At 40.0% G+C, this 16,343-nt stretch overlaps 2 protein-coding genes across 7 annotated transcripts in view; one reads left to right on the top strand and one right to left on the bottom strand.

Moving 5' to 3' along the window:
• Positions 1–108: 108 nt before the first annotated feature.
• Positions 109–3,119, top strand: dusp12 (dual specificity phosphatase 12). The gene is made up of 8 exons (XM_061294807.1): positions 109–252; positions 793–1,057; positions 1,156–1,269; positions 1,378–1,496; positions 1,572–1,659; positions 1,891–1,982; positions 2,135–2,214; positions 2,304–3,119. Exons 2-8 carry the CDS (start codon positions 795–797, stop codon positions 2,445–2,447), a joined length of 900 nt encoding a protein of 299 aa, XP_061150791.1. The 5' UTR covers positions 109–252; positions 793–794; the 3' UTR covers positions 2,448–3,119.
• Positions 2,680–16,343, bottom strand: part of col15a1b (collagen, type XV, alpha 1b) — a 25,680-nt gene continuing 12,016 nt past the window's right edge. Inside the window, exons 6-46 of one of the 6 annotated variants that reach the window (XR_009717556.1) lie at positions 15,898–15,972; positions 15,490–15,585; positions 14,587–14,698; positions 14,382–14,422; positions 14,153–14,299; positions 14,060–14,086; positions 13,922–13,984; positions 13,686–13,763; positions 13,466–13,528; positions 13,250–13,402; positions 12,921–13,076; positions 11,762–11,815; positions 11,581–11,616; positions 11,373–11,510; positions 11,224–11,283; positions 11,122–11,157; positions 10,990–11,031; positions 10,730–10,792; positions 10,516–10,551; positions 10,357–10,440; positions 10,063–10,128; positions 9,807–9,842; positions 9,527–9,589; positions 9,315–9,404; positions 9,091–9,126; positions 8,949–9,002; positions 8,814–8,870; positions 8,568–8,627; positions 8,156–8,200; positions 6,992–7,079; positions 6,888–6,913; positions 6,657–6,755; positions 6,388–6,532; positions 6,233–6,288; positions 6,031–6,162; positions 5,849–5,947; positions 5,692–5,766; positions 5,357–5,554; positions 5,150–5,265; positions 3,653–4,725; positions 2,680–3,574 (exon numbers count right to left, since the gene is read on the bottom strand). Coding sequence is in view for 5 of the 6 variants with exons in the window: in XM_061294798.1 (XP_061150782.1) it covers positions 4,503–4,725; positions 5,150–5,265; positions 5,357–5,554; positions 5,692–5,766; positions 5,849–5,947; positions 6,031–6,162; positions 6,233–6,288; positions 6,388–6,532; positions 6,657–6,755; positions 6,888–6,913; positions 6,992–7,079; positions 8,156–8,200; positions 8,568–8,627; positions 8,814–8,870; positions 8,949–9,002; positions 9,091–9,126; positions 9,315–9,404; positions 9,527–9,589; positions 9,807–9,842; positions 10,063–10,128; positions 10,357–10,440; positions 10,516–10,551; positions 10,730–10,792; positions 10,990–11,031; positions 11,122–11,157; positions 11,224–11,283; positions 11,373–11,510; positions 11,581–11,616; positions 11,762–11,815; positions 12,921–13,076; positions 13,250–13,402; positions 13,466–13,528; positions 13,686–13,763; positions 13,922–13,984; positions 14,060–14,086; positions 14,153–14,299; positions 14,382–14,422; positions 14,587–14,698; positions 15,490–15,585; positions 15,898–15,972 (3,324 nt within the window). In the remaining variant the exon portion in view is untranslated. Of the gene's footprint in view, positions 4,726–5,149; positions 5,266–5,356; positions 5,555–5,691; positions 5,767–5,848; positions 5,948–6,030; positions 6,163–6,232; positions 6,289–6,387; positions 6,533–6,656; positions 6,756–6,887; positions 6,914–6,991; positions 7,080–8,155; positions 8,201–8,567; positions 8,628–8,813; positions 8,871–8,948; positions 9,003–9,090; positions 9,127–9,314; positions 9,405–9,526; positions 9,590–9,806; positions 9,843–10,062; positions 10,129–10,356; positions 10,441–10,515; positions 10,552–10,729; positions 10,793–10,989; positions 11,032–11,121; positions 11,158–11,223; positions 11,284–11,372; positions 11,511–11,580; positions 11,617–11,761; positions 11,816–12,920; positions 13,077–13,249; positions 13,403–13,465; positions 13,529–13,685; positions 13,764–13,921; positions 13,985–14,059; positions 14,087–14,152; positions 14,300–14,381; positions 14,423–14,586; positions 14,699–15,489; positions 15,586–15,897; positions 15,973–16,343 lie in introns of all 6 variants that reach the window. The other 5 variants (XM_061294798.1, XM_061294799.1, XM_061294800.1 and 2 more) reach the window with 5 other exon arrangements.

Here is a 16,343-nt window from a genome sequence, read left to right as displayed (position 1 = left end):
AATGATAGGTAAGCAGAATTTAAAGAGTTGATTGACATTATAGAAAATCCCTTTAAATGGGAACTTTCGTGGTGGGAACGAAATCTGCATGTGTATAGTACCCGGATAGTTGTCTTGGACGGACCAACCTCGGCGATCGTAGGGTTTTTCCATCAGAAGTGTTTTACCTTTTAATAGTATAATATTAGTCACAAAAAAGTGAAATGGTAGAAGTGACGCTTTAGTACGCATCGTCTGGTGTTACCTAGTAAGGTATGTCGATTTAGTTCTTAATTTTCTTTAATTTTACCCGAATGCGTGAGCCAGGGTAACACAAATACACCCCCCCCCCCCCAATAAAAAGTTAAGGATATGTATTTATTGTAATCTCACAATGAACTTAAAATGTTCAGCCAGTAAACTTAATTTGACCTTTTCCAAACATTTGAATGCACATGTCCCAATGTTCAACTGTTTGCACAGTTTGCTGTCCTTTCAAACAAGAGCCATTGATTTTACAGTGCAATTCGAATCGCTCCATCATCTTGTTCGGCTTCAGACATGACACTGGATCGAAATGAACCTTGAGTCGTTGAGCCTTAACATTGCGAGGTCTGGAATAGGTTCTCGATCTTAGAGTATCACATCATCCAACACCTGTTGTGAAGTTTATCATTCAGCTCCTTGTTAGAGAACCACAAGATGAACGTAATGTAGTGAAACATCTAACAGATTTAATTTAAAATGTTACAGAAGGTCAAACTCTGTCACTTACAGCAGACAGGATAACCTATTTACTGCCATCTCTGTTAGTCATGCTCCTGGTGGATCCTGGTGTGTTTATTGGAACGGCGGCTGACCTTAATGACAGTCGGGGTTTGGAAGAAGCCGCAATCACTCACATCGTGTCTGTGGACTCTGTGGACCCGGGACCTCTACTGCCTGTGGATTCTAGCTATCGCAAGAAATGGATCAATGTCCTGGATGAGGTGACGGCGGACCTCTTGAGCCATATGGATGATTGCTACCTATTTATTCAGGAGGCCATGGATGGAGGTGGGGCGGCGCTTGTCCACTGGTAAGGGCTGTATGTTGAAATTTCCAAAACTCTACGGCTCAGATATCATAAATGCAAAACAGCAGTAAGAACTAATGACGCAAGTGTTTGTGCTTCAGTCAGGCTGGGCGAAGTCGCAGCGCCACCATCGTGACTGCTTACCTTATGAAGAGACACAAGCTGGGCTTCGCTGAGGCTTATCAGAGACTGAAGAGTGTCAAGCAGGATGTACAGTAAGCAACTCATCATTCCCTGATGATTGCAGTGTTGATTAGTATCAATAACCTCGCTGCTGTTATAAGGCAAAATATGTGATGGGTGTGGTTGTTTGTGCAATTCAGGGTTAACAGTGGTTTTGAGGAGCAGTTGTGTCTGTATGAGGCCTTGCAGTGTCAAGTGGACACCACCAATCCGCTTTATAAACAATACAGATTGACAAAGATTACTGAGAAATACCCTGGTAAGGACACACACAAGTTGCATATTGGATGTTCTTCCCTCAGGTTCTTCATTTCTTGTGCGTGTGTGTGAACAGAGTTGCAGCAGGTTCCCAGGGAAGTGTTTGCAGCTGACCCTGCCCAGTCCAGTTCATCTGAAGCCTCCTATCGTTGCAGGAAGTGCAGGTAAACCATCAAATGGTTCTTTAATCATGCCTTATTTTCTTCTCATAGGCTGGACGTGTGCTTCAAGTGACACAAGTGCCTTTTTGCTGTGGCACAATTGACATAAATAGAAAAGACGAGGCAAAGACAAAAGACAAAGCCGTCTGCTGCTGCTGCTACTACTTTGAAAATATAACCTTGTAATACTGATCACGCAAGAAATTCCACCTGTTTCTCTTCTGTGCTGTGTAGAAGAACTCTCTTTCGCAGCTCTAGTCTCCTCAGTCACCCGGTGGGAGAAGGAGCATCAGCTTTCGGCCATAAGAAGTCCTCTAACCTGACAGGTAAGAAGACACTCTCATTGCAGGGTAGGGCTGTCACAAACAAATCTTTTTGGAATCGATTATGGTATTTATCTTACTGACCTTTTTTTAATATCTTGCATTCGACATATACTCTATATATTAAAAAATATATATATATTTTCTTTGTATAGAAGGAATCCGATGTACATCTTATTTCATTGAACCAGTGCAGTGGATGGAACAAGCTTTACTTGGTGTGATGGATGGACAGGTGCTGTCCAAACCCAACTCTGCATGACACGTTCAAGTTTGTCTTTTGGCCACCTTAAATATTTTCCTCATGTCCACTTTCTTTTGCAGCTTCTGTGTCCCAAGTGTCATTCCAAACTGGGCTCGTTCAGCTGGTGCGGAGATCAGTGTTCGTGCGGCCGCTGGATCACGCCTTCCTTTCAGCTGCATCAAAACCGAGTGGACGAGATCCGAGCCATTCACATACACAGATGACATCACAAAACTCTTTGACAGTTGGATAGAAATCACATGTAATGTGTGCATCTAATGTCTTAATGATATTTTTATCCACCTACCTTCTCTATCTTCTCTATTATCTATACTGTACATGGGCTTGACTGAATGCTAATACATTAAATTGGATTCACACAGTTCACCATCATAAAAATGAATATTATCAAATGCAGAAGAAATTATGCAATATGATGGGCGGGTATGACACAACTTAATAAAAACAATATGTAGATCTTTATTCAGTGACGATCAGTCAGTCAGTACAAATGTTCTCTACCTCAGATGATTTGTTTCAACAACAAAATCGGACATGATGGAATAAAAAAATGTAAGCAAACTTTCTTTGCCTGTTAGCGTGAGCACCTGCTGCGGGAAAAACAATTCATCATTTAGTGCCCAAACAAAAATGACTAAGTGAAAAATACAATTTTAACAAGAACATAAACGCACGGCTATATACATTCAAAGTTAAAAGTGAACTCACAAGAGTTCCAAAGTATATGTTGCAACAGTATAAATTAATACAAATCCCAAATGAATTGTAACTCAAATGTTAAAACAAAAAGTAGACATGCTGTGGTTGAACTGTTGATATCACTGAATGTTTTGAAATAAGATGGAACAAATTGTGATTAAAAATGGTTATAAGCATCTGTGTGCATTTTTTGTTTGGTTTGGTTTTCCTCAATGTTTGTAACTGCCATTTCTTTTGTTACCCAGCACATCTGGTTAATATTCTCAGCGATTTATTTTGGTGTTTTGATATTCACTGAACAAGCATGCTTGTTCTCTTTAGAGCAGGGGTGTCGACCTCCAGTTCTTGAGGGGCCGCGTTCCAATATGTTTTCCAAGTTACCCTCGTTAAGTGCACCTGCGTGAAAAGTTTTAGCCACTTTCACGTTCTGTAGGAGCTAAAACTTTTCACGCAGGTGCACTTAACGAGGGAATCTTGGAAAACATGTTGGAATGCGGCCCCAAGGACTAGAGCTTGACACCTGTGACCTTTGACCATGATATTTCCCTAATAAAGTGGCCTGTTATTCGGTAGACTTGGAAATGGCGGTGTACCTAATGGAGTGTCCATGTGATTCCCTCGTTAAGTGCACCTGCGTGAAAAGTTTTAGCTCCTGCAGAACGTGAAGGTGGCTAAAACTTTTCACGCAGGTGCACTTAACGAGGGTAACTTGGAAAACATATTGGAACGCGGCCCCGAAGACTAGAGCTTGACACCTGTGACCTTTGACCATGATATTTCCCTAATAAAGTGGCCTGTTATTAGGTACACTTGAAAATGGCGGTGTACCTAATGGAGTGTCCAAGTGACATCACAGATCAAACAGCCAATCAGAAAGTGAGGGTGAGGGCGGGTGTGGCACTTTTCACTGAAACCAGGGGTGTCGACCTCCAGTCCTCGAGGGGCCGCGTTCCAATATGTTTTCCAAGTTACCCTCGTTAAGTGCACCTGCGTGAAAAGTTTTAGCCACTTTCACGTTCTGTAGGAGCTAAAACTTTTCACGCAGCTGCACTTAACGAGGGGCTCTTAGAAAACATGTTGGAATGCGGCCTACTGAATTTATACTTTATTCACAAGTAATTTTCCCTTCCTGTCCACACACAGACATTTCCTAATAAAGTTTAGTTTAAACCTAGATTGTTTTTAATAGTCACATACATACTACTACCATGCAGTAGGAACAACAATGAAAATGAACATAAAAATATTTCATCCATTACAGACAGTAAGCAAAAATAAAGAAAAAAGAAAAAATGAATTAAAAGTCAAATTACATTGGCACATTTCTGTTATTTTCTGTCTTTTACACCTCATACACAAGATGTTGTAGATGTCGATAAAATGTGAATAAGAAGGGATAAGAATAAATAACATGACCTTTGCCGCATCCTTCAATTTATGTTGTATCAAAGTTCTATTTGAAAGCCAATAAAAAAAATAAGCTAGTGAATGCAAATGTATTTGTAACAATCCAGCTTCTGCAAGTTAACCTGATCCTAATCATGCTTCTGTGTCTCTCTTCAGGACCTCCGTTGATGAATATTCCCCACGTATGTGTTTTCTATACACAGCACGATGTAGTGGTTGGAGCACGAGCGGGTGTGTTGACCTAAGAGTCGTCCGGTCTGAAGCAGTGCGGCCTGACCCGTCACCGCCATATCGCCGGTCCTCCACGCTTCGCAGTAGTTCATGGTTGCACGGATTCCCACAGCGCTGGACCCGTGCCAAATCAATTTTTCTGGCCTAGAAAGAATGAAGAGAAACATACGCAGAGTAAACTGACTGGACGTTAGAGTGGTTAATCGAATACAATTAAAGTTTATTACAAAACCGTTGCCCCGTTTACTGTTTATTTTGATATTGTTTATTGATAAGAACAAGTAAATAGTAATCAAATAAAACCACACGAGCGATTAAGAATTGTTAATAAGTAGTAAAAGTACTTTGTAAATGTCTTGTTTTGATTACACACAAAAGATAATCTGTTTGTTTTCATGAATGATTATAAAAATAATGAATAATTGCTGTTGAGTGGCTCAACCCGTTACAGGGGCAACCTTCCAAAAACTGCCACAAAAAAAATTTAAGACCAAAATAAAACCCCTACATTTTTAAAAAACAAACAAACTCATTAGATATAGAAAGTACGTTTTTTTGTGACACTTACCATGCTGAGTCAATCAGCACATTACGTCCATCAAAGGAGTAAATGGGGACGGAGGGGTCAAATATGCCACCATTTCCAGAGAAAATGGACATCCAGCTTTTGAACAGCATCTCACCCTGATGAAATAGAGGGAGGGAGGGATGGGGTGAAGAGGTTATTCGATGAATTGACAGTATTTGTGTTCTCATCATATCAACCATAGCTTACCCTGAGATTAACCACAGGCATGTTGGCACGGTCTGCCTTCCTCACAATGGTGGCCAGGTCTTGGAGGTGTGAGGACAGGAAGGCCCTGTATGTGCTTGTCAGTCCCATTGCCCGTGCCTGTTGGTAGCACTGGAAGTCGGCCCCACGGATCCCTCGCATATCTCCTTTCAATGGAGCGTTTAGAGCCACTAGATGGAGCTACATACAGTGAGAGAGAGAAAATATAAAAACCTATATCTAATATCTGTTATTTATCAATGAAGTCATTTTATTGTATTGTCTCTTATCTCTAAATGAAAAGAAACTGATCAATGTCATAAAGGATTTACACTCACCCCAGCTACAGCAGTGAAAGTCTGTTGCAGATTGTTAAAACTGGGCTGATATCCTCTCCCGCCCTCATGCAGCTCCTGTCCAAGCAATTAGACAATAGGGTTTGCATTTTTTACATATTCATATATGTTTAAAAGCCGTATTTTTTTGTGTGTGTACTTGGCTGTGGCTCCTGTGTGGTCGGCTCCATTCGCCAGGTTTGTTATTGACTTGAGGAGTTGATGAGGATGATGGTTCGGATTGGATCAAGTTTCCAAGCTGAAAGGAGGTCACACATTTATTGAAACACTGGAGCAGCACTGTCGGGAGAACGTATGCTTTGTTGGCCGCTTCAGCCACACCTGAACTTTGCGCCATCCACTTTGTGATCTGATGTAAAGCTCTCCTCCGCTCTCAGACACATATGCCAAGGTTCCCTCTGGAGCACGGTGGGTTTCTCTCGTCAGAGCATAAACTGTCTCATAGGTGGTTACCTGAGAACACAATTCAGTGTGAGATGAGCTGTACATATATACGTTAAAGTATTTTGACCATTCATCTTACCAGGTTGGAAATTCCTGGAGGTCCAGGAGGACCGGGAGGGCCTGGGACACTAACACCTGTTGAGATAATAGATGACAATATCACAAACCTTTCCTTGAAGAGGTTATAGTTGGTGAGAATTTTTTTTAATCTTGTTGTCTTGCGTCTCTCCACACCTGCTCCAAATGCAGGTTGTGGTCCTGGTGGTCCAGGAGGGCCGGCTGGCCCTCTGGGACCTGGGCGTCCAAATCCAGGGGCTCCGCGTTGGCCTGGAGACCCAGAAGAACCTGGAGGGCCAATCACTGACTCGCCTTTAGGACCCTTAACAAACACATACATTGTTTTTAAAGTTGAAATTTGAAGAAACATGGCAGGGAAATGATGTGACACATAACTAAACCACAATAATTATTCGGCTGCTTTGTGGTCATTCATGAGACCTCACCACAAGTCCTGACCGCCCTGGTAGTCCTGGGGGACCGGGAGCGCCTGAGTCACCCTTTTCTCCTTTCTGACCTTTTGATCCCAGATCGCCTTTAGCACCCTGAGCATTATTAAACAAAAACAATCTTCCCATCAGCCAGGGAAAAAAAAGTTCTATGTGTGAACTATATTTATATAGTATTCATTTATTTACTATTTATATCATTGACCAAAGTCAATTAGATGCACTCACCACAATGCCATCGGGAAACTCAGGGGCTGACAAACGACAACAAAACTTTCTTGAAAATGCTTAGAAAAAAAATGCAATTCAAAATAAATAGAAAAATATCTTACACTTACTAAGTGTCCCTGGCTCTCCGGGCATTCCGACCTCTCCTTTTTCTCCTTTAGCTTTCACAATATTTAGCCCATTATCTGAATCCTACACACAAAAATAAACAAACTCATCAGCATCAGCATATGGAGTTGTGACCATGTTTACTCACGTTGTCATGGACACAACTGAAATACCCTAAACTGTTAAATATTGTGTATGATGAACATATTCATACTCAAGGTTAGGACATTCAAAACACAGCTTTGTTAACAGTAGGTTCTGTTAAGTGATATTTTTGGTTATAGATATGTCGTGGAAATGATGGATTAAAACTTTTTGTTGTTGGCTGACGGCTATAGGATAATTGCTGGCAAATATGCTATCCATAAAATCTATATCTGCAGTATCTGTACGACCAAAATCATCAAAACTCTTACTTAATTGTATAACGTTGGTGAAAACAACTGGTAAGAGTTATGGCGTTAGCTTGCACCAGCATTAGCGTGTAAGAACTAGCACATATAAGACAAATATATGATTAAATTCACCAATACTGGCTTCCTGCATGGGCCATTCATTTGCAGTCTAGAAAAGAGTTCTGAATAGCTCATTGGAGTCTTAGAGCTAAAGTTGCTACTCATCACTTTAAAAAAAAAAGATAAATAAATAAAAAACTGTCATTAAAGGGGTCAAAATTCTGATAATATGCTGAGTCTCAGTTGGCGACAAGTTCTTTTCATCATATGCCCTCACGTCGGTCCTCATGGTAAAAACTAAAGCACGGCTCCTTTAAGGTTAGACACATTTGAAGAAGAGACCTTCCACCACACCAAAGACAATAGATTAAATAATATTGGTTAAAAAAATATGCTTGAATTCCAATAAGAAATGTCCCACATTATTTAAACAAACTTGTTCATGATTCAATTTAGTTATTGGAATTCCGCAAAGCAAGGTTGTTGGAGCACGAAGAATAGTTTTCCCACGCACCCAACACCACAAAAATTGAGTCTCTTGAATGCAATAAGGAAAATGAGGTCAGGAAATGAATGGGAGAGGTGGGGCGACAACAAGGGATGACCAAAGAGCTGCCATGCTGCTCTATCCACTCCCCAACAGAACCATCAAATGAACCATTTCAAAATGAAACGGACCAATCAGATGGTCTGACTCAGACTTACTGGTCCCTTTTTGCAATGCGGTCTGGGGCGTACTGGGAACACTGTCTTTAAAAGAAGAGCACGTTATCAGTTTTGAATAACGGGGATGCATCACTTGGCATGGTGCCAGAAATGGAACAAAAAAAATGGAACCGGAATGGATCAGCTGTTATTACAAAAAGAAGGATCAGTTTGAGTTTAGAAAGTCTGAAATTTGGGTGTGAAAATGTATTGATATCTAATGATGTGAAAAGCTAAATAGTATAAGTGTAGTATTAAATGTGAAATGACAAATACTGGTTTGATTCTGTCAAATAAACAGGTCATGATGTCCCTCAAGCCGTTCACGATCAGTTTGACTAAAATGTGTTGGAATTTTTATCTTCAGAGTCCATTTAGAAAATAAAAGAACAACTCAAAGATGAACACTTACTCCGTTCAATCCAAGAATTCTTCCTGGAAGTCCAGGCGCACCAGGTGGACCAGGAGGTCCCTGAGGATATGACATTAACAAAGTGTAGACGGTAAAACCAATTGAATTCAGTTTTGCAAAAATTGGAATTGAAAACCTCATGAGTTGATTTGAATTGACAGGTTGGAATATTTGCACACAATTAAGATTTCCTAAATGTGCACTTGTACGTGTATGTAAAAAAAAAAACGGACTGTTGTCTCTTACTGGCGTGCCAACAGAATCTCCTTTTTCCCCTTTTCTACCAGGCATACCAGGTCTTCCCTGTGAGAAGAGAATACAATTATTATTATTTTTTTCCATATTTTAAAATCCAAAATACATCAGGTATAAAGTACTTACAGAGCGACCAGGGAATCCATATTCTCCCTTTTGTCCAGGAGGTCCATGTGGGCCCTAAAAAAAAAATTAAAGCAACACACAGCGTATAACTAATGCAACCAAAATAAATAACATTTAATCACTTAAGTTCGGATAAACTTACAATGGGTCCTGCAGGTCCAGGCAATCCACGGGCACCCTGTTAAAAGATTAGCGCTATCACTATCAAATATTTTAAAATAGATCATTTTATTGATTGATTAATTGAATACAACTTTACACGTATTCATGTGTATTTAAAAACATTGTTACACTGATTACTTTTTATCAACCAGTTATAAATCTGAAGATTTGGACAGTGTTAAGTTTCAATGGGAAAAGGACAACCTTGATGCCTTTGGGTCCATGGGGCCCTTTTGGTACAGATAAAAGCGATCCATCTGCAGCGATGGTCACACCTGGCTCTCCCTTTGCTCCCTGGTAATACCGGGGAAATAGACACCATATCAATCTTAAGTGAAATGACTTTTGTTTTGTTTTGTTTACAAGAACCAGTATGTTTTCGTCATTGCATTTCTTATTAAGCAAGATTCTCTTACCTTGAGCCCTGCTGGGCCTTGGATACCTGGAGGACCCTTGTCTCCCTTTGGTCCTCTGGGGCCCTGGGAGGTAAACAAAAAAATGACAAAGGGTGAAATGAAGTGCTATCGAAAAGATAACTGTTACGATGATGTCCTGTACATGAAGCGAAATCACACTTGCTTAGTTTTACCTACCCTGGAAATCTAAAGAGAGCAAACTCTTTTTTTAATAAATATACTTTTGCAGCACACCTTTATTCTTAGAATTATGTGGTTATGTCTGTAAAAATGTTCTTACAGGAAATCCAGCTTTGCCAGGCAAGCCCTCGGGTCCCTAAAACATGCACACAAACCAGCGCAAATGCATATGTCAGTATTTACACGAATAAAAGCAAAGTTAGCTAAAAATTCAAGCATGGCAAGTACACATCATTCAACCACACACAAGTTGACCAAAAAACAAAAAGAAGATTTTCATCCTTGGAGAAGTGAGCAAGAAATCTAATAAAAATAATCACTTCATATTTATATATTCCATATATTTTCCTACTTACCATTGGCCCTGGTGGTCCTCTGAGCTCTGTGAAGTTGAATATATTCTCTGTGACATTGAGGAGTAACTGCAGGAGTAAATTTGGATTTAAATTTTTTTGAGTGGATTTAAGAATCTTTCAAGTGTTAATTGGCAAACACATGGTCAGGACGTAAAAGAATAAAATCAACTAAAACATATTGTTGGCCTCTGATGTATACATAGATAGATGGAAGGACGGATGAACGGACAGACAAAACGACAAATCGACAACTATGTGTAATAAGGAAAATGGATGGAGAAATGGTGTGCATACATCTGTCAAACTAATGACGGGTCCAGGAGGTCCAGGAGACCCAGGTGGTCCTGTGATGTTAAGCCCATCCACTCCGCGATTACCCTTGCAGAATGCAGAGAGTTTGGTTTATTTGTGTGTACATAAGGCAATAACGTAGTCAAGTGACTAAACCTATACCTTTTGCCCTGGCCTACCCTTTTCACCTTTAACCCCCTGTGCATAAAAAAGGAAAGTTAGTGAGCCTGTGTGTGACAGAGAGAACAATCACTTTATAATAAAAGCCACATTTTGAATCTATTTTGGAATGATGCTGTAAGATAACAAAATGTGGAAACAGTCAAGCGTTGTGAATACTTTCCAAATATACTGTGATGAACTGCTTTATACATACCCTTGGACCTGGTAGTCCAGCAGGACCCTGCAAACCTTCTGCTCCCGAGTCCCCTCTTTCACCCTACAATAAACCAATGAAAGAAACTGAATTCATAACTGCAAACTTTCAAACTCTATTATTTCATTATGTAGTATTTTGTTTAATAGATGTCTGATAAACAAATGTCTAATAAATGAGGGACTCAAAATAAAATAAAATAAAATAAACACAAAAAGCAGCAAAGATTGTAATGGAAGGCTAACATGCATGAGATGTACCTTGATGGAAGGCCCTGGTGGACCTGGAGCTCCATTCTCACCCTACAAAAGACATTGCAGAGAACAGATATTTTATGCTACATTATTCGCTAACGTCTCCATAATATCTAAAGTACTGCAAATATATACAACCTTGGGGCCTTGCAAACCAGGAAGACCAGGTGAACCCTAAACAATGGAATGAAATAATTAAGCACGGCACAAAATTTTATCGACCCACTAAATCACACTTACTTGTGAGCCTGGGACTCTTGCTCCAAGCACCATGTCACTCTTGCCAGATCCCTCCATATCCTAAAAACAAGGTCAAATGTTACGTGAAGCGCTGAAATCAAAGTGGCATGGAGTGTGTGGATACAATTGAACAGAAATTAGGTCAGCACCTCAACAATGAATTTGGTTTCTGCAGGACTGGGGGGACCAGGAGGCCCTGGTGGACCCGGTGGGCCTCTTTTCCCTGGTGGACCGCTGGGCCCTTGAGGTCCCACTAACCCCGCATTGCCTGAAGATCCACGTTCACCCTGAGAACATGCAGAGAAAATATTACTTACCAACTTAAGAATGTTAACCTGAAATACCGTACTATACTACCTTTGATCCAGGTGATCCGGGTAAACCTCTGTCACCCTGAAGATTTGACGGGAAAGGACAAAAAAAGAGAATTTGTGAAAATATCCAAAATATGGCAGAAATACGTGTTTGGGATTGTTTTTTTTCTTTTTTTTACATTCCATAGAAGCACAAACACAATGTCCTGCTGTCTTTCACTTACCTTCTCTCCCACAGGTCCAGGGAGACCTGGAGCACCATCTTTTCCTGCTAGACCCTAATAAAACAAACAAACATAGACTGTCATTGACAATATTGTCATTAAAAAAAAGAAGAAGAAATTGAGGGGTGACAAATGTGTTGACCCCCCCCGGCCATTCCCAGTTTGGGCCAAATCTAAATGCAACAGCTTGTTTAAAGGAACACTCAACTTCTCGGTGATGAGATGATGCATGTAAAAATTTCCCACTGGAAATTGGATGTTTGATGCAACACTTGAACATAGACAGCATTGAATAGTAGGCAAATTTAGTTATTGCACAAAAAAAATAATTAAATGCAGCCCTTGTTTTTGTTCTCATTTCTCACCCTGTACACTTTATGCAAGAGGTGTCAAACTCAAGGCCTAGGGGCCAAATACGGCTCATTACATCATTTTAGGTGGCCCGGGAAGCCAAATGGTGTGTTGACTTTACGTTACTTGCAAATTGTCTTCACTTTTAAAAACACTGAGATGGGATACTGCAGTTTTTTTACTGTTGTGTTTTTATATTTGCAGAGTATAGATTTTATGCTGATCTTAATCATTGCATCAAAGCATTTACCAGGTAAAATCCTGACATGTCATCTGACATGTCATCATTAAAAATTCTTTGTATTCCTCTTATGTTTTCAGAAACACTTAGTAATTCCAAGGCAGACCCAAACATTTGATCAATTATAAAACATTTAATTTTTGGTATGCCTCAGAACAACGTGTTCACTGAGAACATAAAATAAACCATTTGCGCAAACATTGAATTAGAGAAGCAAAAGTGGTTGATAGCATGCATGTTTGTGCTGTACCATTCAAGTGAAGCAGATAATGCTAAACCAGTCGCATCATCACGGGGTCGAGAAGTGATGTTGGTTTACACACATCTGCACGGATGCAAACCTCTTCAGGCAGAAAAGTTAATATTCCAATGCAAGAGAATGTACAGTCATTAGCCAGAGCACTGAAGTGCTTTATAACTCCAGATAATATTTACGTACAAATGTAATTGACACTTATACTGCCTCAAACTAGCATATAAAAAAAAATAAACCATGCTGAGTCAGTGCACTGGCTTCTGACTGTATTACGGTCTGCTGGCTTACCAAGCAAACCAAGAAACATATACCTCGCCCAAAACCCAAGCAGAGCTGATGTCAAGCCCAGACCCAGAAGCAAAACTGGACTCAGAATCAGAACTGAAACCAGAGCCAAGGTCAGAGGACAACTCTGCGCTCAAACCTGAACCACCAGACCCAGAACCATTAAACCAATCCATAAACATCTGCAACAGAGTGGAGAGGGGGAGCAAACGTTCCATGTGGAAAGTGGACAACGAGATTGAGGAGAAAGAAAGAAAAAGTAGCAATTTGTAAACACAGTTGGACATTTAACAACAGAAAAAATGTATACATTTAACAACTCAACAATTCAGCAGATAGAATTGCTCTGGCTTACTGGTATTCCTGGCTGGCCTTCAAGTCCATTTTTACCAGGAGCACCATGTGGCCCAGGAGATGTGTGAGAGAGGTCTCCAGCAATGTTCATTGATGAAGACTCGGCCCCAGGAGGACCAGGTGGTCCTGGAGGCCCAGGTGGGCCAGGAGGACCCTTGGGAACACAGTGACATTTAATCAATTGATCAACTATGCCTGCCGGATCTATTAGCTTTACCCTAATGAGCTCAGTATCACTTTCCAGGTCTTCAAACCCAGAACCCAGCGCATCTTCTCCATACTGCGGAAAAATATAGAACAACACAGAAGACACACAAACACACCCACACACACAGTCAACAGATGTTAATTCATACATCATGTCTATCAAGCATCACACTAATAACTCATCTCAAAACAGGATTTGATTGCATTACTACTTTGTTAACAATACTTACAGGTACACTGTGTGATCTAGGAGGTCCAGGAGGCCCGGGTAGACCCGGTGGGCCTGGTGAGCCAACCCCAGGGTCTCCCTGGAGGTAGAGATGCCAACCATATTAACTATCATGAAATAAATTTATTTTGAGAAAAAAAAATAAAAAATGTGTTCACTGTTTTACTGGCTTTGTTGGGATATGAATGGAACCAGTCTAGAGTAAATAATATAATTTATGATTACAATTATCCATACCTTATCTCCTTTGACTCCAGCATCTCCATTCAAACCTGGAAATCCTTGAGGTCCTCTCTGACCCTAGAAGTACAACCAATATTTCATTACCGGTGATATGATAACCAAAAAAAAAAAAAAAAGTAATACGAATCTTACTGGATCTCCATTGTCCCCCTTCATTCCCTGTCAAATATTTGGATAGAGGTAAATGGAGGTTTATGTTGTGAGAGTTATCTGTAGAGCACAAACCTGGTGTCCATCTCTTCCAGGCTTTCCAGGAATTCCTGGTGGTCCTGGTGGACCTCTTGACCCCGGCTCAGTGGGTCTAGGTGAGCCAGGTAAGCCTGGTAGTCCAGGCTCCCCTGGTTCACCTTTTAAAGCGTGCTTGACAAGAACCTAAGGTTTAAATGTTCACAGACTTTTAACCCTGATAGAAACTGAATAAATTGTAAAACAATATTCATGAATCAGAACTGACATCTTCAGATGCCTCTCCTGGCTCGTCTGTCTGATGAGACCCTAAAAATGACATTTTACAAAATTAGGATCACAAGAATGACATCATTCGTGACTAATCAGAGTTGTTCAAAAAAACACTTGTGATAATTATGAAATGTGAAACAATTAAATAGTATAAAGTTACAATAAAAATCCAACCAATGCATAATATTCATTTATTTAACCTCTGAGGAAGACTTGTTCACTGTCCTCCATTGAGGTCTGGTAATTTGAACTATTGTCATTGTCCAGCGTTGGAGCTTGTGTGGGTGGGGCTCGAAGCGGAGCAGTGTTTTCCTACAAGAGAGTATCAGTTGTAGTAAAAGAATGATAAAGACATATTTTACATGATAATTTCCATGTGTTTAGAGATTGCAAAATTGAAATAGAAAATGTTCATGCCGCTCCTCGCAACAAACTTGTGCAATGTGAAGGTGGCTATTATCACAATAATGTGGTTGCATCTTCCAAGTGCCACATTTCTATTGGCATAATGGTTTATTCAAGTTTAAACTCTCCCTTTTGAAGGAAATTTATCTTGGGGGGCTGTATGAGTATCTGGAATGACAGAACTTCAGCTTTGAAGAATTCAGAATTTCTTTGGTGGCTTCAAGGACAGAGTTCATGGGATGTTTACGGTTAGCCTGACTTCTCAAAGTTGGGAGGAAGAAAGTTGACAAGCAGGCACATATTTACTTTTGATAAAAGCAGTGTATGGTAACAAGTCTTATTGAACGGAATTGACTATAAATATCATCATTCAAGCTTGTGTAAATAAGTAGAGTTTCACAAAATTGCTGGTTATCGATTCAGACTTCCAGAATCGGATTGTCAAGGCCACAATTTTTTTTTTAAATTTAGTTTAGATTCAATTAACAATTGCACACTGTACCAAGTTTGCGTTCATGTGGAAGCAATGCTACAAATAGTATAGAAATGTCTTGCCCTAACTTTTGATCATGTATGTTTTTTTTAAGATCGTTTTTTTTTTTCACATCAAAATAAACAGAGACTGACTGAATAATAGAATAATATTGCCTGTAAGCAAATAAACCTGAGTGACACACCTACTGTTACACAGACTGTACCTGTGCTGCTCCATGTTTCCGTCCCTCTGTTTTCTTTATTATTTCTTCTGTCTCTCTGTCATCGAGACTATTGTCACCACTGGCATACCCAGAAGCCTTCAACCAGTGCATCATGTAAAAGGGAAAAAAAACCAACCATTTCAAACCAACAATAAATTCTTCTCCTTCTCGTACATTTATATTTAGAAAAAAAGTCAATATGTTATTATAGTCTCATGCAACCTCGCACAATACGTTGGAAGGATAATATTTACATAAAGCACTTCATAGGGTCATTTAGAACTTGAGGAATTCAACAAAAGCATCTAATTATTCTTTTTTTTATTTTTCTTATTGAGTGAAAGATCATCTTGCGTCAGATTGTCTGGCCACAGAAACACCTACTGTCAACATATGTATATCACTCACATCAGGATCGTCATCCTCACACTGTTCCTCGGCCGCCCTTGGATCGTCTTTGATAACCAGCTGCTGAATGGCTCCCTGTCGAAAAATTGTTGAGGCTGTTCATATGATAAAGGTATGGCATGTAGCATTTGTGCATTGTTCATCAGAGCAGCATAATGACAAATAGTTCCAGAGACCAACACGTTTTACAACTGCTCAAATACACAGGCCTTCAAGCTAATGCTATTGTGAAATAAAAATCAGTTTTGTGTGATCGTGTTATAAGAACACCCTAAACCCGTCGCCAGTCATTCACAGGGTGTTGCTTTTCTTTGAAACATGAAAACACCATTCCTCAAATGTTCTTCGAGTTTCCGAATGGCAATGGTACAAAGCACTTTGTGCTGACTTAATCTAGGTCTTCATGGCATGTCTGACTTCCTCATCCGTTATCACCTTACTCCCTT

Source organism: Syngnathus typhle, linkage group LG13, assembly GCF_033458585.1.
Source record: "Syngnathus typhle isolate RoL2023-S1 ecotype Sweden linkage group LG13, RoL_Styp_1.0, whole genome shotgun sequence".
NCBI lineage: Eukaryota > Metazoa > Chordata > Actinopteri > Syngnathiformes > Syngnathidae > Syngnathus > Syngnathus typhle.
This window is presented reverse-complemented; position numbering and strand designations above follow the sequence as displayed.